Source organism: Staurois parvus, unplaced genomic scaffold (genome assembly GCF_062004578.1).
Source record: "Staurois parvus isolate SC_StPar_1 unplaced genomic scaffold, SC_StPar_1.0 ptg001003l, whole genome shotgun sequence".
NCBI classification, from domain to species: domain Eukaryota; kingdom Metazoa; phylum Chordata; class Amphibia; order Anura; family Ranidae; genus Staurois; species Staurois parvus.
In genome coordinates, this window is record NW_028318799.1 from 124146 (window position 1) to 150256 (window position 26111).

Sequence of the window (26111 nt, forward strand, 5' to 3'; positions counted from 1 at the left end):
GAGGTCCTGACAGTGGTGAGGCCGAGGGAGAGGGGTGATGAGGGGGTTGCTGTGTGAGAGGAGATAGGTGGGGAGGAGATCACGCCAATGTCCCTGCGAATAGTGTCAATCTTGTTTTTGAAGTGATTGGTAATCTCGAGGGCGGTGAGTGAGGTGCTGGGTGAAGGTGGGGGCGGACAGAGTAGAGAGTTGAAGGTAGAGAAGAGCCGGCGAGGATTGGAGGAGAGGGTATTGATGAGGGTCAGGAAGTAGGCTTGTTTGGCAGCGTGGAGGGAGGAGGTGTAGGCGTGGAAGGCGGATTTATAGCGGGTGAACGCTAGTTGGGATCTGGCTTTGCTCCATAATCGCTCCAGTGCACGACTGCATTGTTTGAGAGTTTTGGTGTGATCAGTCTGCCAGGGCTGGAGCGGTCGGGGTCTGATGTTTCGTGTGGTTAAAGGTGCTAGCGAGTCAAGAGCGGATGACAGCGAGTTGTTATAAGCAGTTGTGGCCAGGTCGGGGCAGGACAGGGGAAGGATGCTGTCATAAAGTTGATCGGCTGCAGAATGGAGGGGGGTGGGGTTCAGGTTGCGTAGGTTTCCGCTGGTAGTAGTTTGGGATTTGGAGGGGTAGGCGTTAGAGGATGAGGAGACAGAGAAGGTAATAAGGTTGTGGTCAGAGAGAGGGAAGGGGGTGTTTGAGGTTGTGGGGAGCGCAGCGGTGGGAGAAGACAAGGTCTAGGGAGTTCCCGTCGGAGTGGGTGGTGGATTGTATGCACTGTGCGAGTGCAAAAGTGGAGATTAAGTGGAGGAGTTGGGATGTGGTCGGGTTGTTGTTGACCTGGATGTTGAAGTCTCCAAGGATGAAGTGGGTAGCTCGGAAGAGAGGAAGAAGGGTAGCTAGGCAGAAAAGTCATCAAGCAAGCGGAATGCGGGTCCAGGAGGCCGGTAGATTACAGCAATCCTCAGGGGGGTTGGGGAGAATAGTCGGATGCAGTGGGCCTCGAAGGAGGAGGATAGAGAGGGGGGGTTTGGGAGGACTCGGAAGGTGCTCAGTGGTGACAGGAGCAGACCAACCCCACCACCTTTACGACCGTTGGGTCTGGGTGAGTGGGTCCAGATGAGACCTCCATAGAAGAGTGCTACAGGGGAGATAGAGTCAGTGGTTTGGATCTAAGTTTCCGTGATCGCTAGGACGTTGAGCGAACGGGAAACAAAGAGGTCGTGGATGGCGGTGAGCTTGTTGCACACCGATCGGGCGTTCAGGAGTGCACACGAAAACGGGGGGGGGGGGGGGTTTGGGGAGCAGAGGGACAGGTACTAGGTTGAGGGTGTTGCGGCAGGAGGTGGAGGTGGGAGGGTGCCTTGCGAATGGGCGAGGTGGCGGAGGGCCAGGGTCCGGGGAGATGTCACCTGTAGTTAGGAGGAGAAGGGTGAGAAAGTTGGCATGGGAGCGGGATGAGCAGGGGCGTGTAAGTCTACCAGTGGAGGTGTTCGGGTCAGTGGGAGAGTGGAGTATTAGGAGGAGGTGGTGGGTGCCGTAGAGGGGAGAAAGAAGCAGTGAGGGCGCAATGTATAGTTGTTTGGGAGGAGCAGAGGGGTATCGGGAAGAGATTTTGGGAACGGAGGAGGAGTGGAGGAGGCATTGTAGGGAGGTTCATGGAGTGGCGGACAGGTGTGGTGGGAGGCTTGGTTGCAGATAGTCTAGCGTGCAGTGGCGTATCTTGTCGCTGTGTCTTTTGGTAGCTAGAGTTCTCGTGCCTAGGAACAGGATGGGTAGAGTTCAGGTCGAAAGGTTGTAGCCAGGGGTAATCAGGCTGCGAGTATCAGTTTATGAAAGTCTCGGTTTGAGGGGTGAGGTTTGATTTGCGGAGATGAAGGGTGGTGATCAGCAGCGGAGGTGTTTTCCAGGTAGTGGAGATGCGGTGAAGAGAGGGTTGTGAGAGGTGGGCGTCAGATGTAGGTGGTGGGGGATCGCAGGACCAGCAGTCGGGCCTTCTCCCGCAGTGTATGCCCGGGGGTCACCAGATGGGTTTCGGGTCCTGGCAGGGTTGTGCTGAGGTGGGCGACGGTAGGCTTCACCAGGGCGAGGTCGTCCATTGAGCTCAGCGGTCCGGGCAGGGTTGCGTCGTGGGAGGCAGTGGTGGGCCTCGCTAGGCCGAGATCATCTGCTGGGCTCAGTGGTGTGGGAAGCGCTCGCTTCAGATCACTCCTACGGGTGAAGATGGGGGTGTGCGGGTGCAGTTCTTTTAGGCCAGGTACAGGCTCACTTTGGGTTGTCCAGTGGGGGGTGTGTGTCGTGGTAGGCCTTTGCAGGCCAGGTGCTTAGGTAGGTCTCGGCCTAGGTGGTGCGAGTCCTTTGGCGCTTCACGGCAGGGTCGGAGGGACCGCCGGTGCTCTCTCCCTGCCCTCAGACTACCCGGGTGGTAGGGTTGTGAGGTGAGGCTGGGCGGTGCGGTTGGCCTGGTGGTCAGTGTGGCTTAGGGCCCTGTTGTGGTGTGGAGCAGCCTGGGTGCGATGTGCGGGCTGCAGCGGGCGGTGGGAGGCAGCAGGGTTGAGGGCTGGGGGCTTATGTGGTTGCCCCTGTATTCTTGAGTCCCTGGTGGGTAGTGGTGTGTGTGCGCCCTGGTATTGATATCCCTGGTGGTGTAGTGGTTGGGCAGCGGCTGTGGCTGGGCCCTGCAGGGACGGGCGCTGCTGTAGTGGAGGCAGGGGTGGATCGGCGGGGAGGCTCGGCTGGCCGCTTCCCCAGCGTGCCCGACGTACCTGGGCGCTGCGGAGGGGGACGAATGCCGGGGATGCAGCCACGTGGGGACAGGTGCTGGGGATGCTGTCTGGATCGTTCAGCCGTGGGTGGTGCGGCCGGTCTGGGGGTCTCTCCGGCTCCCGCAGGTGAGCGGTGGTGTTCGGCTGGGCTCGGATGCTGGGGATGCCATCTGGATCGTTCAGCCGTGAATGGTGTGGGCCAGTCTTGGAGTCTGTGCCCTCCAGAAGACTTATCCCCCTTCCTGACCAGGCCACTTTTTGATATTCAGCGATGCGCTATTTCAACTAATAATTGTGCAGTCATGTAATACTGTAACCAAAAGAAATTTATGTCCGTTTTTTCACACAAATAGAGCTTTCTTTTGGTGGTATTTGATCACCTCTGGGCTTTTTATTTTTTTGTGCCATAAACAAAAAAAGACCTGAAAATTTAGAAAAAAAAAATTCTCATTTCTGTCAATAAAAATATCCAATAATCTCAAAATTCATCCTATATTTAGGCCACAATTTATTTTGCTACATGTCTTTGGTAACAAAAAATCCCAATAAGTGTATTTTAATTGGTTTATGTGAATGTTATAGCATCAACAAACTATGGTATAGATACTGGAATTTACGGTTTGTTTTTTTTTTTGCTCTACAGCACTGCACTAGTTTAACTGACAATTGAGCAGTCACGCAATGCAATTGAAATTTATGTCATTTTTTCCCACAAATGCAGCTTTCTCTTTGGTGGTGTTTGATCGCTTTGGGGTTTTTTATTTTTTGCGTTATGAACAAAATTTAAAAACGAAAATATTGAAAAAAAACAATGTTTTTTCATTTCTGTTCTAAAACAATAAGCAATAAACTTAAATTTTGTCATTAATTTAGGTCAAAATGTATTTTGCTACGCTGTCTCTTTTTTCATTTTAATTTTTTTTTTAATCACTTTTATTGTTATCCTAGGGCAGGGGTAGGCAACCTGCGGCTCTCTAGCTGTTGTGGAACTATATTTCCCATGAGGTATTGCAAAGATTACAAAACTGACAGTTACATCTATGACTCGCAGAGGCATGATGGAACTTGTAGTCCCGTGGCTCTCAGGTTGCCTACCCCTGTCCTAGGGAATGTAAATATCCTCAGTGATCCCAATAGGCAGAGACAGGTATTCTTTTCTGACAAATCTGGGGTCTATTAGACTCTATATATCTCATCTGCCCTTAAAACATCTGATCTCACCAAGATCAGTATGATCAGGTTTTCCAGATATAAACAGTGCCATTTTAAATTTGGGAAAGCATCTGAAGTGTCCCTGTAACAGCTGTTCAAGAAATGAGGAGAGTTTGTTTTTTTATCTGGACAGGATGGCATTGAAAACATTTAGAGAAGTTCTTACCGTTTCTTAATCTACTAAAAATGTGTTTTTGTCTGTGTGACCATGGCAGAGATTGCTTATTATTTCCTGTCTTCACAGAGTCCCTAGTGACAAGAGTCTTTAAGTCATTCCAACCAAACTAGTAGGAGGCATGGAGGAACTCAGCTATGAGGAAAGATTAGAGGAACTGAATTTATTCTTTCTTGAGAAGAGGAGATTAAGGGGGGGATATGGTAAACATGTATAAATACATCACTGGTTCATATAGTGAACTCGGTGTAGAATTATTCACCCTGAGGTCATCACAGAGGACAAGGGGGCACTCTTTACGTCTGGAGGAAAATAAATTTATTCTCCAAACACAGAAAGGTTTCTTCACAGTAAGAGCTGTGGAATAGACTCCCTCAAGAGATAGTTCTGGCCAGCTCAGTGTATTGCTTTAAAAAAGGCCTATCTTAGATACACAGAATATAACTGGACACTAACATTTATAGGTAAAGTTGATCCAGGGAATAGCCGATGCCTCTCGGGGGATCAGGAAGGAATTTTTTCCCCCACAGGAGCAAATTGGATCATGCTTTGCTGGGGTTTTTTTGCCTTCTTCTGGATCAACTGTGGGTGTAGGGTTATAACTTTTTTTTTTTTATGGTTGAACTGGATGCACTTTTGTCCTTTTTCACCCAGACTAACTATGTAACGTTTCCCACTTTATTAAAAACAAAATAAACAGTTTTGGCTAGAATTGGGCAAAGATTTTTTTCTGTAAAGTATTTATAATTCATTCTATCTCGTTTTAGTTGCTTGAATCAGATCGAGAGGGATGGAATGTCAGTTGACCAGCTCTTTCAGGGCTTGAAATGTTCTAAAGAAGAAAGGCAAATGGTGCTCAAGGCTATCCGTCGGGTCAGGCCAGACTTCACGCCTGCTCCTAGAACTGAAAATGTTTTAGACTCTCCACTGGTTAAGAATTTCTACAAGAATGTAAGTTGGATTTAAATGTAATGCAGTATGTAAAAAAGTAAATAACCAAACTTTTGTAGAAAATGGTGGATTAGGCAGTGATAAGTGCATGTCTGTGGAAAGTTAGAAGAGTGGCGTGGCATGGATGTGTCACTAGATCACTACTGGCACAGTTACAGGATGAACTTTGCAGAAAAATGTGAATGTTTGAGGGCTCTTTTATTCTCCTGCAGTGCTTTAACACACCCACTTTAACATGTGTTGCGTTGAGGCAGCCCATTGAAATTAATTGGCTGCCAATGCACCCTGAAGTACCAAAAATTGGACACAACCCTTTTTTTGTTCTGCATGCAACACACTAATGCATTTTATGTGTGTTACACTACATTTCGGTAGCATGTGTTAGCGTGACACCAAAGTATAATGTGCTACAAATGTTTTGCGATTTCACAGATCTAACTCCTTCACAGTGCCACCTGGTAGCCCTTTAAGTGGGTTTTAAACCAGTATTAAACTCTCTGACCCATCAGTGCAGGAGAAAAATGTGTGAAGACCCTTCCTCAGATCGGTTAATGTTAGCTCACTGGAGCTCCGGCTTCTCCTCACCCAAGTGCGCCCAGTTTTGGAGTAATAAAGGTGGTTTCAGTGGTGTCTCCTGAGTTAATCTTGGCCTAAGTGCGGGAGCTGTGTTATAAGCATCCAAATTTACCTGAAGGCAAACCATGGCCCCTACTGAAAAATTTGATTAAAAATGTGAATGCATCAAACGATATCACAAAACTACCATTTGATTCAAATCTTTTACCTTTTCCAAACAAAATTAAAACTTGGACAATGTGGTCCATAAATACCCCTAAATATTGCTGCATCACCCTCTAGTCTTCACCAATAGCAGCCAACTAATTGAAATGACTAAACAAAACAGACTAGAATTGTTGTCCCCCATAAAAGTGACAAGATCCTTATAAAAGCATATTACTAATTTGAAACAAATAGTTACAAAGAAATCATGTGAAGTTTGTTTTTTTGTTATGTTTATGTACTTGCAGCATGTGTAAAGCCCCGTACACATAAGAATTTCACACAAATGATCATCCGTTTTTTGTTTTTTTTTGCATACTAGTCTCCATATTGAAAATGAAGAGGGTACTAAACTTACAAAAATTCTTGTACAAAAGGAAAGAATTTTCAAAAGTAATGTCATGTATTGTATTGTATTTGTATTGTACTGATTTAACCGAAAATCATACAATCTGATATCGTATGAGCAAAAGTTTTGCGCTTGTCCTTTCGGATATTGTCGCATGAATTTATATGATGGGCTCTCGAAAGCTGTGTACTAACGATCAGATTATCGGACGATTGGTCCTCATACGAAAATTTTCGGATGATTTTCTTATTGTGTGTATGGGCCTTAATGCTCCATGCACACTAGCTTAAAAATACATTTTTAATAGCTGCTTTTAGTGTTTTTTTTCTACCTCTAGAAGCAAATATTATTATCCTATGTGTCCATGCACACTATATTAGTCTAGAAGTGGTTTTGAAGCTTCAGGTTCTAGGAGCAAAAAATGTTTTGTGTTTTTTTTTTGCATTTTTGGGGGTAATTTGCTGTCAGAAAAAAATGCTGAATGCTCAGCAGACGGTTGCTATGTCATTGACAACAGATGACTCATTAGCTGTCAGCGGGATTCCCTGCTGACAGCTGAGCGTAAACATCGACTGGGCATGCTGGGTCAATGATGTCACAAGGGACAGGGTCCCTTGGTGTTGTCCCTGGATGGCCCTTTTCCTTAATTTATTTAGCGTTGGAAGGTGGCAAAGCTGTCGGACTGCAGGAGCCAGCACCGGTTGCTGACATTTTTTCGGGTCGGCAGCTGGCATTCACCATGATTGATGTTGGATCTACTTCTGCTTCCAGATCCTGATAAACCCCCTGCCCTCAGACCCCCACAACCACCGGGGTTATGGGGAAGAGGCCCCTGTCCCTAGCAACATGGGAACAAGGTGTTTTGGGGGCGAGCCCCCCCCACCATGTTTCGAGGGCATGTGGCCTGGTATGGTTCAGGAGAGGAAGGGTGGCTCGCTTGTCCCCCTCTTCTCCTGCTAGAATAAGGGTCTGGTATGGATTTGGGGGGGTCCTGCTCCTTAAAGCGGAGTTCCACCCAAAAGAGGAAGTTCCGCTTTAAAGACTGGTCACCCGCTCCCCATTAAGGATTGGCGGGGGCGGAGCTGGTACCCAAAATTGACAGGTACCCGCTCCCACTTCCGCTGCGATCGCCTAGGTGATCGGAAGCGGAAGTTGTCCTCCTACCCTTCGTCCCTGTAGTCTTCTGGGACACGTGACAGGTCCCAGAAGACTACAGGGCCATTCAGGAAGCGCAGCGCTACTTGCATATGCGCAGTGGGCACCCGGCTGTGAAGCTGCAAGCTGTAACAGCCGGGTGCCCACACTGAAGATGCCTACACCTGGAACACAGGATGGTCGGTGAAATGGGCTGCGGGGAGGACATTACGGGATCGTGGGACAGGTGAGTGGCTGTTTTTTAAAAGTCAGCAGCTACAGTTTTTGTACCTGCTGACTTTTATTTTTTTACAGTGTGAGTGGAACTCCGCTTTAACAACCAGCTAAACTGCAAAACACAGGCGCACAAAAGTAAAAAACGCCGGGAAAAAACACTTATATTGACCATTTTTTATATAGCGGTTTTCCAGCGTGCGCGTTCCTAATGTGAATGGAGCCTAAAGGGGAAAAACATGAGGAAATGTGCATGTATTGCAAAGATGCACTGCATATGTTTTGAATTTTTTCCAAGTGTACACTTAAGTATAAGAGTCCTGAATAATGTAAAATCAGTAGATCTAAATAAAAAAGTAATGTCTGACTGTTTTTTCTTGTCTGTATGTTAACAGCCTCTTCCCTGTTACCCCAAAATGGACTTCACAATGGCTGACTTACAGGAATGGTTTGAAGAGCAACTGAAAATTGAAAGTTGTGATACAGTGACTATCAACTCTGTGGAGGCTAATAAACCAGTTACTGATGCCAACATGAAAGCGGTAGGGCAAACTGAAGTTAATGCTATTCATGTTTTAGTTAACGTTAACTGATATATTCATATACATCTTTCATCTTTTCTGTAACCCTTTGTTTTAGGTTCTAAATTAGATTCAAATACATTGCAAGTTTGCTAGTTGTTGCCATTGTCCTACAGAATCTTGATGTATTAGCGAGTGTTCTCTGTTTAGCATCTCATACTGATGTGTGTTGTTTTGCAGAGAGCTGTGTTGGCTAGTCTCCGCTCAGTCTGGGGTAAAACTTTGCTCCGTGCACTGCAAGACTCAAAGAGCCAGCTAGCAGAGATCAGCAAGAGGACTCTCAGAATCAATATATATCCCTACCTTTGCCTGTTGGAGGATGAGCAATATGTGGAAATTATGCTACAAGTTAGTAGATTGTCTCTGTAAATGCTGATTTATTTGTATGTCATCAAATATTCTGTGATTGTACATTAGTTGTAGTATCTGGTTTTTAACTCAAACTTGTGAAAATTTAATCTTTGTTACCTCTAAAACAAAGCAGTAAATACTCTCCTTTCCCACTCCATTTCCAAGTTCTTTTCTCCCCAAGTCCACTGAGAAACTGATACTTGCAAGATAGTCGGTCCTGATGATTCCCCTGCAGTTTTACTAGTTTTTCCTTCTAAACAACATGTCTAAGATGTAGGGGTGATGTAGGCCAGAAGGAGAAACCAGTGAAAGCTGTGGGGGGGACTCAGAATGGGCATGCAGCGACTGAAGCCAGGGAGAAGTCTTGACTGACCTGTATACAAGTTCCATGAAGTTTTAAAGGCAGAAAGTCAGCATAATAGCTAGAAAACTACTATTCTCAGAAGTAACAGACCCTTTTTCCCTCAGTACAATGTTTCTTTAAGCGCTCATCTACTCTGTTAAAAGATTAAGCACAAGAAAATAGAAAAATGAACATTCATCAAATCAATAGTTGTGCATCATAAGAACAATCCATCTGCTAATTTTTTTTTTTTTTTTTAAACCTTTATTAAATCGTGGACAATGATCTGGGCAGCCTGTTTCCAGTATTTATTTCTTAAATGTAAATAGATTTCGTTTTAATTTACAAAGAGTTGCTTACTCTGAGGGTGCTTGGCAGGAGGGAGGGGCCAGAACAGGCAGCAGAAGACCTGAGAAGAGGATGATATGTCTGCTCTGTGCAAAACCATTACACAGAGCATTTAAGTATGACATGTTTGTTATTTTTTTTCAAATTTGCACATTTACAATCACTTTACAAAAACTATATAGGACATGCATTTATGTCCATACAAAATCCATAAATATTGGGACTTTAAATGAAGCACATGGCCTTAGATTTGTTGTATAATCAATACGCGTATTTGTAAATTTAATAATTCATGTTACATTACAATAAAATCCAATACAAATTCAGGTTGAGCTGATTCATAATGTATACAATATATCTATCAGGAGAATCACAATACAAGCCTCCCCATAATCGTTGAATAGCCCTACTACTTACAAATCTGCTCAGAATTAAACATGTCACTGCTGGAAATTGAAGGTCCATGGGAGATGTCTAACCCGGGAGCTTTGGCAGGTAGACCCATTAGGTCTACATGGGGAAATGGAGAGCAGACCAACTGTAAAGGAGTGCAGTGCTATAGAGCTCATAGTGATACCCATAAACAAGTACCCACAATTTCTGTAAAAAAATGTTTCAATATACATTACTTCCTTAACCACCTCCCGTCCAGCCGTTGTATATAAACGGCTGGACGGTGGCAGTGTAAGGTCGGGTGGCCGTTTATAAAGGACCTCCCTGTCCCCTGCTTGTGCACACTGCCTGGGAGCGCGCAACACCGCAATCTGGTGCCCGCTGTGTTCTCCGGACACAGTGGAAACCCGATCGTCGTATGGGACCTCTGTGTGAGGTCCCGATCATGTGATCACTGATTGGCCAATCAGTGATCACATGCAGAGTAGTAAGCAATGATGTCACTTCTGACATCATTGCTTACTACGTGTGAAATCTGTGAATGATCACAGAGGTCACATGGTACAAGGCCATTCACAACAGCCTTGTACCATGTGACAAGCTGTGACCAATCACAGCTCACACAGTAGTTCTCAATGGCTGCAAGAATGCAGCCAGAGAGAAGGATAAATGATTGCTTTTACAGCCTTTATGGGTGTAAAAGCAATCCGTGTAAAAAAAAAAAAAAAAAATCTTCACCTCCCACAAGTAGTACAGTGTCACCATGGTGACACTGTACTGCTAGGGTAAGAGTATGTAAATAAATAAAATATAAATATTAATATAAAATATGTAAAAAAAAATGTTTAAAAATTATAAATTTTGGTTATAAACTAATTTGGGTTATTTTTTTTTTTTTACTAAAAAGATAAAGGAATACATTTTGGCCAAGATTTATGATGAAATATTATTTATTTGCAAAATGTTATAAGAAAAACACTTTTTTTCAAAATTTTTGGACTTTTTCATTTACATAGCAAAAAAAATAAAAATCCCAGTGGTGAATAAATACCACCAAAATAAAGCTTTATCTGTCTCAAAAAAATGCTAAAAAATTCATATGGGTACAGTGTTGCTGAAAATTGGCCTGGACAGGAAGGGGGTAAAAGTGTCCGGACTTGACGTGGTTAAAGGATAAGTTCACCTTTCGTAAGGTTACATGTTACATCCATATGCGGGGTGTAACTTGTTACAAACGGACCGGCCCCCGCACCCTTCTGATCCCCATTGTGACAGCTAGTGGGGGATCTTCTCCTTCCTGCTAGCTGTCACAATTTAAAAAAAAAAAAAAAAAAAGGCCATGCAGGGCTCTGCCTGCCTGGCTGTGTCAGTCATTCACAGTATTCTGTGAATGGGAAAACTACAAGTCCCGGCAGCCTTTGCGGCGGCGCTCCACAGTGCTGTGGTAATTCATTGAGCCTTTCTGCCGCGGCGCTCCACATTGCTGTGGTAATTCATTGAGCCTTTCTGTCAGCAAGTATCTGCTTGCCCGTACAGGATGTACGAGCAAGCAGATACAATCACAGGTCAGAGGGAGACCTGCATGGCACCACCGATCTGCTGATGCTTTAGAGGCTTCAGAAACAAAAAAAATAATAAATGCACATTTTTTTACCTACAAAAAAATGTGCATTTTTTTTTTGTTAAAACGTGGGCTTATCCTTTAAATAGATTTGTTGGTATGTAACCTGTGACTTTTATAAACAGAAGGTGTAAGTACAGTACCTTGAAAATGTATTCATACCCCTTGAAATGTTCCACATTTTGTCATGTTACAAGCAAAAACATAAATGTATTTTATGTGATGGACAAATACAAAGTGGCACATAACTGTAAAGTGGAAGGAAAATGATAAATGGTTTTCAACATTTTTTTACAAATAAATATGTGAAAAGTGTGGCATGCATTTGTATTCAGCCCCCTGAGAGTCAATACTTTGTAGAACCACCATTCGCTGCAATTACAGTTACACTCCCCTCTGTAACAAAGTCACCTCCATTTAGGGGGGGGGGGGGGGCATCTTGCTGAACACTTCTCCTATATGAGTGTCTCATGTACTGGGAGGGGAGCAAACCGGCGTCTTCCTCTCTCCTCTCACCTCTAAACACCGGCCGGCTTTTCCCCAGTGCTTCTCTGCGGCTGACACGTGGTCAAGCCGAGCCTCCTCATTTCCTCGGCAACCCTGCTCTCTGCCCTCTCTCCCTTAGGACGGGTCTCCAGCCTGTCTTCAATCCGATGGCACCGTTCACCTCCTCCTCACAGCGCCCGGAGCAACGGCTTTAACACGGGACCCACCATACTCCGTTAGGTCCCCCTGGTCCCTGCTCTTCAGTATCTGTATCTGAGGCGGTGGGGAAGGACGGAGAGCTCCCACACCACGCTCTCCTACATCGCCATAGTTAGGCTCCTCCCCTGGAATTGATCGCCACCACCAAGTTTCATGCTGGGGATGGTGTGTTCAGGATGATGTGCAGTGTTAGTTTTGTGGCACACATACCGCTTTTGCTTTTTATGCCAAAAAGTTCAATTTTGGTCTCATCTGACCACAGCACCTTCTTCCACATATTTTCTGTGTCCCCCACATGACTTCTTGCAAACTGCAAATGGCTTTCTGTCAACCATGGCTTTCTACTTGCCACTCCTCCATAAGATTTGTGGAGTGCACTACTAATAGTTGTCCTGTGGACAGATTCTCCCACCTGAGCTATTGATCTCTGTAGCTCCTCCAGAGTTACCATGGGCCTCTTGGCTGCTTCTCAGATTAATGCTCTATTGGCCCAGCCTGTCAGTTTAGGTGGACGGCCATGTCTTGGTAGGTTTGCAGTTGTTCCATACTCTCTTTCCATTTTCGAATGATGGATTTAACAGTGCTCCATGAGATGTTCAAAGCTTAATATTTCTTTATGACCTAATCCTGCTTTAACCTTCTCCACAACTTTATCCCTGACCTGTCTGATATGTTCCTTGGCCTTCATGATGCTGTTTGTTCACTAATGTTCTCTAACAAACCTCTGAGAGCTTCACAGAACAGCTGTATTTATATTGAGATTACATTACACACAGGTGGACTCTATTTACTATTTAGGTGACTTCTGAAGGCAATTGGTTCCACTAGATTTTAGTTAGGGGTATCAGAGTAAAGGGGGCTGAATACAAATGCACGCCACACTTTTCAGATATTTATTTGTACAATTTTGAAAACCATTTATCATTTCCCTTCCACTTCACAATTATGTGCCATTATGTGTTGGTCTATCACATAAAATCCCAATAAAATACATTTACGTTTTTGGTTGTAATATGGCAAAATGTGGAAAATTTCAAGGGGTATGAATAGTTTTTCAAGGCAATGTAGATAACATATTGCTAGGAACGAACACCTCAGAGGTGAAAAAAGAGAGAAAAGGAAAGGAAATAAGGACCATGTGAAGTTTAGCCCAAAGGGCTCATATAGTATTAGAACTCAAAAGCCCAAACCATGTAAAAAGAAAACATGCAAAATAAATTACCATATTGGATATGTAGGTTCACACTATAGTGTAGGTTGTAGTCGTTAGCAGCTAAGAGAAAAAAGAAAGCACAGTTCATCTGCCACTGCCATTTATCACAGTGATAGAACCACTGGTCCCTCCCAGGGCAATGCAAGGAGGGGGCGAGCCCACCTTGCCAGCACAGCAACAAGTACAACCCCATGTGGCAGCAGGAGAATGAAATCAGACGCATCGGTGTCTTGACATCACAACCTCTGACGTTGCACCCTGGGCACGATGCACATCAGAAAGGAAACAGCCCACCCAGCCCCCAACAGGTGGAGGGGGCTAAGGTGGGGAACAATGCTCTCGGTGCACATTGCAGCTCCTGGGCAAAGAGGAACCCCGACCAATCCTCCAAAACTAAAAGCCATGGAAAAAGAAACAATAAGATCGCCACACATATACATATTTATTGATATATACTCCCCAACAATAAATTGCAACATCTTATAGACAAAATTGCATGTTGCAGCAGACCATAGATGATTGCAGCGATTCCACATACAGTATATTGCCAAACGTATTGGGACACCCCTCCAAATGATTGGATTCAGGTGTTCCAATCACTTCCCTGGCCACAGGTGTATAAAATCAAGCACTTAGGCATGCAGACTGCTTCTACAAACATATGTGAAAGAATGTGTCGTTCTCAGGAGCTCAGTGAATTCAAGCGTGGTACTGTGTACAATAAGTCCATCCGTGAAATTTCATTGCTACTTAAAATTCCACAGTCAACTGTTAGTGGTATTATAACAAAGTGGAAGCAACTGGAAACAACAGCAACTCAGCCAGCCAGAGCAGGGTCAGCACATGCTGAAGTGCACAGTGCGCAGACGTTGCCAACTGTCTGCAGAGTCAATAGCTAAAGACCTCCAAACTTCGTGTGGCCATCAGGTTAGCACAACAACATAGAGAGCTTCATGGAATGGGTTTCCATGGCTGAGGAGCTGCATCCAAGCCTTACATCACCAAGTACAATGCAAAGCGTCGGATGCAGTCCTGTAAAGCACGCCTCCACTGGACTCTAAAGCAGTGGAGACGTGTTCTCTGGAGTGGCGAATCACGTTTCTCTGTCTGGCAAATCCGATGGACGTGTCTGGGTTTAGCGGTTGCCACGAGAGCGGTACTTGCCTTACTGCATTGTGCCAAGTGTAAGGTTTGGGGAGGGGGAATTATGGTGTGGGGTTGTTTTTCAGGGGTTGGGCTTGGCCCCTTAATTCCAGTGAAGGGAAATCTTAAGGCATCAGCATACCAAGACATTTTGGACAATTTCATTCTCCCAGCTTTTGTGGGAACAGTTCGGGGATGGTCCCTTCCTGTTCCAACATGACTGCGCACACGTGCACAAAGCAAGGTCCTTAAAGACATGGATGAGCGAGTTTGGGGTAGAGGACCTTGACTGGCCTGCAGAGTCCTGACTTCATCCTTATAGAACACCTTTCCGACGAATTCAAGCGGAGACTGCGAGCAAGGCCTTCTTGTCCGACATCAGTGCCTGACCTCACAAATGCGCTTCTGGAAGAATGGTCAAACATTACCATAGACACACTCCTAAACCTTGTGGACAGCCTTCCCAGAAGAGTTGAAGCTATTGTAGCTGCAAAGGGTAGGCCAAGTCAATATTGAATCCTACGGATTAAGACTGGGATGCCATTAAAGTGTGCGTGTAAAGGCAGGCATCCCTATACTTTTGGCAATATAGAGTGTATATGTTGGTTGTTTGTACCCGTAGTACGGACCAGAAACATTAGTGCGCATTTTGAGTTTTTTTAATTTTTGTCCTGCCACTAACTGACACTGATACTAGTTTAAAAATTAAAAACAAATCCTGGGAAAAAAAATACTGACCCTGACGCAAGCACTAATCCTGGCACTGACCTAGATCAAACCTTGATCTAGGTTTTTTTTAAAAAATTGATTTAATTAGTTTTTTTTATGATTTGTATTTTATTTTTTTTTTACACACACTTTTTTTTTTCTCTCTGAAAGGACAGAGAGAGATACAATGTATGGCTCTCCTTCATTCAAAAAGAGAAAACACGAGGGCGAGCTTCACAGTGACTGATCACTGTGATAGCCAATCAGAGGCTGTCACTACAATCAGGTGACCCGGAATCAGGAGTTGCGGGTCCCGATCATTAGAATGGGACACCCAGGGCTTTCAGTGAGACCTTGGTCTTTGTGTTGGGAACGTGCCATGCGGCATGCTCCCAGCACAAAGACAGGTACGCAAATTAGCAGCCCCACAGATAAAAGCCCAGTCCAAAAGGACTGCATATTTGTGTGCATGGGCATGAAGGGGTTAAGCTGTTTTCCTTCCCAAAGGTGTCCAGGGCAGGAAAACACAGCTTAAACAATGCACTTAAAGCCGCATTTTGCATGTGCTTGTGCGCATCTGTTGTTAATTTATTCTGTTCACCAGAGTATTAATTTATTCTGCAGAATGAAATGAAAACAAGAAGCGCACCAACCTTGCGCATTACCTCAGTAACCAAAATTTATTAATTGTAAAAAATATACACACAAGCAGCGAATGAAATCAGGCATGTAAGTCCTCAAAGGGACTTGAAGATAGCGCGAATCCCATCAAGGGGATGGGTATTCAGTACAGCTGACGCGTTTCGAAGGGCGTCCCTTCTTCATCAGAGCTCTGAATAAATTTTGGTTACTGAGGTAATGCACAAGGTTGGTGCGCTTCTCGTTTTCATTTCATTCTGCAGTATTGGTCGGGCTTCCCCAGCCTTGTTTTGGAGCCGCACAACCCTTTATGCATTGGTGGACGATTTTTCCAGGTCTGGTTCCATCCATTCGCCACCTGTCTGGGTCCTAGAGCGCAGGAGAATTCGTCATTAATTTATTCTGGCCATTGGAAGGCATTAACTTATTGATGTGCTTAAACGCGGCTAATGTTCATGTACATTTGTGTGTTTAGTGGTTTTTCTGCTCAAACCCTCCTCTTTTGAACGCACAAGTAATGGCATTTTTTTTTCTGCCTCTAAACACTTGTAAACATCTATGTGTACATGGACACATACAGTGGATATAAAAAGTCTATACACCCCTGTTAAAATGTCAGGTTTCTGTGATGTAAAAGAATGAGACAAAGATAAATAATTTCTGAACTTTTTCCACCTTTAATGTGACCTACGTATAACCTGTACAACTCAATTGAACAACAAACTGAAATCTTTTAGGTGGAGGGAAGTAAAAATAAACTAAAATAATATGGTTGGATAAGTGTGCACACCCTTAAACTAATACTTTGTTGAAGCACCTTTTTAAGCACCTCAGTCTTTTTGAGTATGAGTCTATTAGCATGGCACATCTTGACTTGGCAATATTTGACCACTCTTCCTCGCAAAAACACTCCAAATCTATCAGATTGTGAGGGCATCTCCTGTGCACAGCCACTTCAGATCACCCCATTGATTTTTGATCAAATTCAGGTTTGGGCTCTGGCTGGGCCATTCCAAAACTTTAATCTTCTTCTGGTGAAACCATTCCTTTGTTGTTTTGGATGTATGCTTTGGGTCGTTTGTCATGCCTGAAGGTTTTGTGCCAACATTGACTGGTATTTGGAACTGTTCATAATTCCCTCTACCTTGACTAAGGCCCCACTTTCAGCTGAAGAAAAACAGCCCCAAAGCATGATGCTGCTACCACCATGCTTCACTCTGTGTATGGTGTTCTTTTGGTGATGTGCAGTGTTGTTTTTGTGCCAAACATATCTTTTGGAATTATGGCCAAAAAGTTCAACCTTAACATTTTCCCACATGCTTTTGGGAGACTTCAGATGTGTTTTTGCAAAATTTAGCTGGGCATGGATGTTTTTCTTCGTAAGAAAAGGCTTCCATCTTGCCACTCTACCCCATAGCCCAGACATCTGAAGAATACGGTAGATTGTTGTCACATATACCACACAGCCAGTACTTGCCAGATATTCCTGCAGCTCCTTTTTTTTTTTTTTTTTAATATTGTAAATTTTTATTAAGGGCCAGTGCCCATTTTTTCCAGAACATAGTTACAACAACACTTTGGGTGTAAACGTTGCAATGAAAGATAACCACCATTAGTATAAAAGAAAACAAAAACAGAAGAAATATGAACATCATGGTATCATGTTAATTTGCACAATACAAAGGCATAAATCAACATAATCCTGCACATCATTGGGTTACATTATTTGTCAAAGGTACGTTACCTGAAAAGGTGTCTGAACTACATGGGGGGGGGGGGAGAGGAAGGAAGTCTACCAAAAGGAGAATGATCCCATAGCTCCCAAATAGAGCGAAAGTGACCTGAGTGTTCACCCACTAGAGCTGTAAGATATTCCATTTCCCTGATTTCAGAGATTGCTCTTAAGAGATGATTTAGCATGGGAACATCAACTGATTTCCAGTGTCGTGGTATCACCCGTCTAGCGGCCATCAGAATGTGCATTCCCAACCTCTTAGATTGCTTAGAGATACCCCTAAAGGGTAGGCGCAAAAGATAGTGTAGCAGGTCTGGTGGCAGGGTAACATCGAGTACCTTCTCCAAGACATTTCTAACCATAGCCCATTAACCCGCAATCTGTGGACAAAACCAAAAGATGTGTGCCAAGGTACCTACTCCTCCTATGCACCTCCAGCACTTGTCAGACAGATTCAAGGTTGATTGCATGAAGCAATACAGGGGTCTTATATAAAATATTGATGCATTGGTGCAAGTTTTCTTTATACACAACACAATGAGTGGTTTTAGCAACAGAATCCCATATCACCTGGCAACATTTCAAAGAGATTGAACATTGGAGTTCATCTTCTATCTCTTCATATAACGGTGAGGGTTAGCAATAAGAGAACCTTTATTGAGGAGTAGTTTATATAAAGAGGTGATAAGATGTTGTTGTTGGGAGGGACCTTTAATAGCTATCCTCTCAATCTGTGGGGTGATCTAGCGTTAAAGAGGAGTTCAAGGAATGGAAGAAATGACAGAACTGTAAATACGTGTGTATCTAGCTGATACAGAAATTGTGGATTTCCACGCCCTAACCTCCTCAAATGACTGAATCCTGCACGAGACCGGATTGATCAGATGACAGAGTTGAAATATCCCATTAATTGCCCAAGGGCTCATCTGTGGGTAGGACAGACTATCGGGGAGCTCCAGGTTATATAAAGCGTTTAACAATGGAGAGCACACAGATAGTAACTGCTGAGATTTCACACAAGTTGACCAAACTTTGAGGGTAAATAATTTCAAGGATTCAAGCGGGGGGGGGGGGGGGGGGGGTTGCAGAGATACAGGTGATGTATAATGAAAAGGGCGTAGCAATGAACATGTGTGGATCAGATAGATATAGCTTAGTTCAATCTCCGCCCATCTATTCTGAGGGTTTTGGATGAACCATGATAGTGTTTGTCTCAGATGAGTGGCTAAATAGTAATTGAGTAATTGGTAATATCTGGTACCCCTAGTCTCCGTTATTTCTAGATGACAAAAGAACCGTTCTCGCTATTCTGGGCTTTCTGGAATGCCAAATAAATCTAAAAAATGCTCGTTGTAGAGTTTGCAGTTGGACATGAGGAATCACGATTGGTAGAGTCTCAAAAAGGTAAAGTAGCTTTGGCAAAATTGACATCTTTAACACATTTACTCTACCCAGGAAAGATATCTTATAAGCATCCCACTGATTTAGGAGAGCATAGATTTCCCGCAACAGTGGGGGGGTAGTTAGCTTCAAACAACTGAGCATAACTTGGGGTTACAGTGGGGCAAAAAAGTATTTAATCAGCCACCAATTGTGCAAGTTCTCCCACTTAAAAAGATGGGAGAGGCCTGTAATTGGCATCATAGGTAGACCACAACTATGAGAGACAAAATGAGAAAAAAAATCCAGACAATCACATTGGCTGATTTGGAAAGAATGCATTTGCAAATTATGGTGGAAAATAAGTATTTGGCCAATATCAAAAGTTCATCTCAATACTTTGTTATATATCCTTTGTTGGCAATGACAGAGGTCAAACGTTTCCTGTAAGTCTTCACAAGGTTGGCACACACTGTTGCTGGTATGTTGGCCCATTCCTCCATGCAGATCTCCTCTAGAGCAGTGATGTTTTGGGGCTGTCGCTGGGCAATACGGACTTTCAACTCCCTCCAAAGGTTTTCTATGGGGTTGAGATCTGGAGACTGGCTAGGCCACTCCAGGACCTTGAAATGCTTCTTACGAAGCCACTCCTTTGTTGCCCGGGCGGTATGTTTGGGATCATTGTCATGTTGGAAGACCCAGCCACGTTTCATCTTCAATGCCCTTGCTGATGGAAGGAGGTTTGCACTCAAAATCTCACGATACATGGCCCCATTCATTCTGTTCTGTACATGGATCAGTCGTCCTGGTCCTTTTGCGTAGAAACAGCCCCAAAGCATGATGTTGCCACCCCCATGCTTCACAGTAGGTATGGTGTTCTTTGGATGCAACTCAGCATTCTCTCTCCTCCAAACACGACGAGTTGTGTTTCTACCAAACAGTTCTATTTTGGTTTCATCTGACCATATGACATTCTCCCAATCCTCTTCTGGATCATCCAAATGCTCTCTAGCAAACTTCAGACGGGCCCGGACATGTACTGGCTTAAGCAGGGGGACACGTCTGGCACTGCAGGATCTGAGTCCCTGGCGTCGTAGTGTATTACTGATGGTAGCCTTTGTTACGTTGGTCCCACCTCTCCAGGTCATTCACTAGGTCCCCCCCGTGTGGTCCTGGGATTTTTGCTCACCGTTCTTGTGATCATTTTGACCCCACGGGGTGAGATCGTGGGAGATTATCAGTGGTCTTGTATGTCTTCCATTTTCTAATAATTGCTCCCACCGTTGATTTGTTCACACCAAGCTGCTTGCCTATTGCAGATTCTGTCTTCCCAGCCTGGTGCAGGTCTACAGTTTTGTTTCTGGTGTCCTTCGACAGCTCTTTGGTCTTCACCATAGTGGAGTTTGGAGTGTGACTGTTTGAACTTATCAGTATAAAAGACACCTGTCCACAACCTCAAACGGGTGCCATTGATACAGGTAATGAGTGCAGGACAGAGGAGCCTCTTAAAGAAGAAGGTACAGGTCTGTGAGAGCCAGAAATCTTGCTTGTTTGTAGGTGACCAAATACTTATTTTCCACCATAATTTGCACATAAATTCTTTCCAAATCAGCCAATGTGATTGTCTGGATTTTTTTTCTCATTTTGTCTCTCATAGTTGAGGTCTACCTATGATGCCAATTACAGGCCTCTCATCTTTTTAGTGGGAGAACTTGCACAATTGGTGGCTGACTAAATACTTTTTTGCCCCACTGTATATGAGTACCAAGGTACCTATAGTTGCTATCTATTCCCTACAGTTACTACCTTTTGTACCACTAGCCCCTCCCTCTTAGATTGTAAGCTCCAAGGAGCAGGGCCCTCCTTACCCTCTTGTATTGAACTGTACTTTTGCTGTATTGTCTCCCGTTATATTGTGAAGTGCTGAGCAAACTGTTGGCGCTATATAAATCCTGTATAATAATAATTTAATAGATGACATGCACCAGTGGTATGAGTAATTTTGTTGGAGCAGTGAGAAATCTTGGGATGGGCTATTAAGGGGCATAGCTTCTGTCTTTGAAGTGTTTATTTTAGAGCCAGATAAATCACTAAAGGTTTGTAAAAGTTTATGCAATGCCGGTAATGACAAGTGAGGCTTAGTTATAGTCAATAGAACGTCCGTTTTATATTCTTTCCCTCTCACAGTCACTCCCGCTATGTCAGGATGTGCTCTGATCACTACTGATAGTGGTTCAAGACATAACACAAATAGGAGTGGGCATCCCTGTCTAGTGCCGTTGAGCATGGGAAAAGTATCGGATGTTATTATTATACAGGATTTATATAGCGCCAACAGTTTGCTCAGCGCTTTACAATATAATGGGAGACAATACAGCAACAATACAGTTCAATACAAGAGGGATAGGAGGGCCCTGCTCCTTGGAGCTTATAATCTAGGAGGGATGTGGCATTGGGAAGCTTAACCTGTGCTGTAGGCCGTGAATACAGTGCCAAACATATAAGGCCATCCCAACAGGTCAAATGCCTTCTGGGCATCTAAACATAGCAATAGTGCCTGTGTTCGTGAGCCGTGAAGAAGGTCAACTAAATTGATAGTACGTCTAGTGTTATCCCGTGCCTGTCTCGCCAAGACAAATCCCACCTGATCGTAATGGATGATGATTTTGGGAAGCAAAGGAGCCAAACGATTTGCTAAGAGCTTCAAAAAAATGTATCCGTGTTTAATAATGCTATGGGCCTGTAGTTAGCTGGGGTCGTTTGTCCGGTTTGGGAATGACTGTTGAATGTTGAAATTGCAAATGAGGTTTTTCTCTGCTCAATAGGGAGGAGTAAAATTCCAATAGGGCAGGGCCTATATATATATATATATATATATATATATATATATAGTCTGGCTGACAAAAGACATAAATCGATCCAGTTCAACCATAGAAAAAAAAAAAGTTATTATCCTATACCCACAGTTGATCCAGAGGAAGGCAAAAAACCCCAGCAAAGCATGATCCAATTTGCTCCTGCTGGAAAAAAAATTCCTTCCTGCCCCAAAACTGAACTGCATATTCCAGATGAGGCATTACTATGATTTGTACAGGGGTACTATATCTTTCTCTCTGGAGTCTATACCTTCTTTAATACAAGAGAGGATTTTGCTCGCTTTAGAAACCGCAGCTTGGCATTGCATGCCATTATTAAGCTTGTTATCTACCAGAATTCCCAGATCCTTCTGCACCATTGATTCCCCCAGTTGTACTCCCCCCTAGTATGTATGATGCATACATATTCTTAGCCCCCAAGTGCATAACCTTACATTTATCAACATTAAACCTCATTTGCCACATAGTTGCCCAATTAAACAGTGCATTGAGGTCGGCTTGTAAGTTGAAGACATCCTGTAAGGACGTTATTCCACTGCACAGCTTGGTGTCATCTGCAAAGACTGAAATGGGATTTCTAATCTCAGACCGTATATCGTTTATAAATATATTAAAAAGTAAGGGTCCAAACACTGAACCTTGGGGTACACCACTGACAACCCTAGACCATTCAGAGTATGAATCATTAACCACTATTCTTTGAATACGATCTTTTAGCCAGTGTTCTACCCATTTACATACAGATTTTTCCAAGCCCGTAGACTTTACCTTGCACATTAGCCATGTGTGGGGAACTGTGTCAAACCCTTTTGCAAAATCCAAGTATACCACGTCCACTGCCACCCCTCTGTCCAAGGTTTTGCTCTCCTCCTCATAAAAAGAAATCAGATTTGTTTGACAACTTCTGTCTTTCATGAATCCATGCTGTCTGTTGCTTAAAATATTTTTTTCCAGCAAGAACTCATCTGTGTTCTTTTATTAAACTCTCCAATATCTTCCCAACTATAGAAGTTAAACTAACAGGTCTATAATTACTTGGTAAAGATTTTGACCCCTTTTTAAATATTGGCACCACATTGACCTTGCGCCAATCCAGTGGCACTATGCCAGTCATTAAAGAGTCCCTAAAAATTATAAACAATGGCTTTGAAATGACAGAGCTCAATTTGTTAAGGTCCTGTGGGTGTATGCCATCTGGTCCAGGTGCTTTATTCACCTTTATACTGTCTAAATATTTTTGGATCATATCAGGTCATCTGGAGCTGTGTCAATAACATGCCCATTATGGACAAGAGTTCCCCCATGCTCCTTTGTATACACAGAACTGAAGCAGGTATTAAATAGATTTGCCTTCTCTTTGTCCCCAGTCACCCACTCTAGATTATTTTGTAAAGGGCCTACATGCTGGACTGGACCTTTTTACTATTAATATATTAATAGAGTAGTAACATTACTGTTCCATGCAGAAAGATCCTAAATTAAAACACTCAAATTTATAAAGTGCATTAGTAACACTACATCTCTAATAGCTTTGTGATATAACCATTGAATAACTTCTCAATTCTCATAAACTTCCATCAGTAATTTTCATTGGTAAAACACAGCTAATGCCGATTACAGTTGTCACTATAGTCAGATTATGCCGCTCCACTTATGCAGAACGGGCACAGCCCATTGTCCTCTATGGGCAGTCGAATGTAAACGGACCACCTGTCTGATTACCCCCGACTGCCATCCGAACCATTCCACCAGATGGATGGGGAATGGATCCCCATTCGTCTCTTTTTAGTGGATAGGATTGGATGTAGGCTGGTGTAAATGAACATGTTTTTTTACACCTGCTGCTCCATAGAGGAGACTGGAGTGTCTGATCGGGTCTGCCTGAAAAACGGACTCGTGGACCCGACCGGTCCGTCAGTGTGAAAGGGGACTTACTTTTATGTTTTTATTGATACCAATTTCACACTAAGTCTCGGTTCACACTACTGCAACCTGAAAGTTGCATGACTTAGGTTGCCTAGCAAAGTCGCACTGTGAGTACTGCTTTGAAGCAACTCTGAGGCAACTTTCAGTCAATGCCTGTGTAATCTTCCTGTAATGTCAGATCCAAATCACATCAATATAGGTGAAGATCTGACTTGGAGGCGACTTCCATTAAAGTCTATGGGCACAATTCGGATGGAAGGCACTTTGAAATTGTACAGGAACCTTTTCTAAAGTCGGAGCAATTTCAGTAGTGCTAATTAAGACAGCTCTCACTGACTAACATAGGACTTCACAAGTCATGTAACTTGGGGTTTCACATGTCACAGCAATGTGAACCAAGCCTAACTGGGTGTAGTGTTATCACAATTTAAATACTGTCTGGATGGTGTTTGTGTGTATTTCAAGATTCTGTAAGTAAGGCTTGCTTTGACAGGCTTTTGTTTGCATTTGACAGGATTTGTATTCCCATAGAAATCTATGGGAATGCAAAACCCACTTGAAGCAGGTGAAATACAGGTCAGAAGGAGGTCAGCTGCAGATCAAATGAATTCTGAATAACCTCAGAAGCCCAGCTCTTGATGTAGATGTCAAGTGCTATGTGATATGACAGTGCTTTATAAATGTGGGAAATAAAACAACATTGGTTTATTGTCAATAGTTACATTTATAGTTTTGTTGTAGTTTTTTTTTTTAACATCTAAACATAAAGCCATGGATGTTTCTGATGTTATATATGCTGTTATGTATAGACCCTTGTTTTTATATTTATTTTCTTCTATAGACATTGACCCAGCTGCCACCTGCAGGAGAATCGTTCTATATGATTTCTCGGGAACTTGGCATGAAAATCTACAATAGGTTTTTCATTCGGCAGCAGTTGCAGGGCGATAACATGGATAGGATCCGGTTATTGTACAAGGAATATTGCAAGTTGCTATCCAAGGATGGAAAGGTAAGACTGACTTGAACTGAGCATAAAATTAGTAATATACTGGAAAATAGACAAAAATGAGATAAGGATTTAATAGCTTTTATATAACTGACTGTTTTATGGTTGCTATATTATTCATTTTTTTTTTTCTTTTTTCCTCTGCCTACTTGCATGCAGGTTTCTGGCCTTCTTCCTCGAGAATTGTGGGAAAATGTGGAATATGAAGCTTTTGGAGGCCCATGTGTTTCAAGACTCCATTCTCCTTGGCCACGGTTCCTGTTGCTGCAATTGGGCACCCACCTAGTAGATTTAATGGTTAAGACAGTAAAACTAAAAAATAACTTGTTACGTCCTCGCAGTGATCCAAAACTTATCCCAGTGCTTTACCACATGTATTCCTTTCGTAGCATACAACAGGTGGGTATATTTGCAATCACTAGCTAATTATTGGTTGGCTGCTGTATGGTATAGTTGTAAGTAATTCTAAAATTCATCAGTTGTTCATCATATCATGTGCATGTGGCATAGCGAGAGGTTGCTATGCTGTCCTTCATAAATGTTTTGTGGAGCGTGTGTGTATTTTGAATTTTTAGGTCACAAAAGAAAAAAAATTGAAATATTCAAGATTAATGTTGTGTTTTTATGTAGCCCCTCATTTTCTAAGCTTTACTGTATTGTGTCACTTTACTGTTACAGGCATCTTGACTTCTGACCTATGTCCTTCATAATGCACTCTTGACATACCAAATATTTATATTTACAGATTGGGCTTATAAAGCCACACCCAATGTACAGCCAAATCCTTCTGGATGCAGAAGAAAAACTTCTGACTTTTGAAGCTGCTGTTATGCCAATGAGGTGTCCCCCATTGCCCTGGCTCTCTCCTCAATTTGGTCCCTATTTATTGTCTCCTGCACAATTTATGCGCTGTAATGAGGGAGTAGTGCAGCATCAGCTGCTGTTGGAAAAATGTCCTTCAGGGCAACTTTTTCCAGTTTTTGATTCACTTAATCAACTTGGGGCATGTGCTTGGCGCGTTAACAAGCCCATTCTGGACATTATTGTGTCCATCTTCAATGATAAAGGTAATGAGAAGCTGGACATTCCACCACCTCTTTCTGAAGCTCCTGTGCTTTCAGTGCCATTACCTGGGATGCTAAGCTCAAGGGAAAAACATGCACATCAAAAAATGCTGGTGCAGTGCAGAAAGAAAACTGCTGAGATGTTTAGCCTGCGAATGGATGCACTTTATAAGCTGTCTATTGCCAATCATTTGCGAGACCAGACATTCTGGTTCCCACACAACATGGATTTCCGAGGTCGCACCTACCCCTGTCCTCCGTATTTTAATCATTTGGGTAGTGATGTAACTCGGGCTTTGCTAGTGTTTGCTGAAGGCCACCCACTCGGGCCAAATGGTTTAAATTGGCTAAAGATCCATCTCATCAACCTTACTGGGTTTAAAAAGAAAAGCTCTCTTCAACAAAGAAAGGAGTATGCTGATGAAATTATGGAGGACATTTTGGATTCTGCTGATCACCCAATGACTGTAAGTGCAGTTTTTTGTTTAACCCTTTTT

General features: G+C 43.3%; 1 protein-coding gene across 3 annotated transcripts in view; it reads left to right on the forward strand.

Annotated features, from left to right (window-relative positions):
• POLRMT (RNA polymerase mitochondrial) overlaps nucleotides 1-26111 on the forward strand; it is a 162412-nt gene that overhangs the window by 48949 nt on the left and 87352 nt on the right. For all 3 annotated transcript variants that reach the window (XR_016307397.1, XR_016307398.1, XM_089657455.1), the window contains exons 5-10: nucleotides 4899-5082; nucleotides 7975-8121; nucleotides 8341-8508; nucleotides 24383-24553; nucleotides 24710-24949; nucleotides 25296-26081. Coding sequence is in view for 1 of the 3 variants with exons in the window: in XM_089657455.1 (XP_089513581.1) it covers nucleotides 4899-5082; nucleotides 7975-8121; nucleotides 8341-8508; nucleotides 24383-24553; nucleotides 24710-24949; nucleotides 25296-26081 (1696 nt within the window). In the remaining 2 variants the exon portion in view is untranslated. The remainder of the gene's footprint in view (nucleotides 1-4898; nucleotides 5083-7974; nucleotides 8122-8340; nucleotides 8509-24382; nucleotides 24554-24709; nucleotides 24950-25295; nucleotides 26082-26111) is intronic.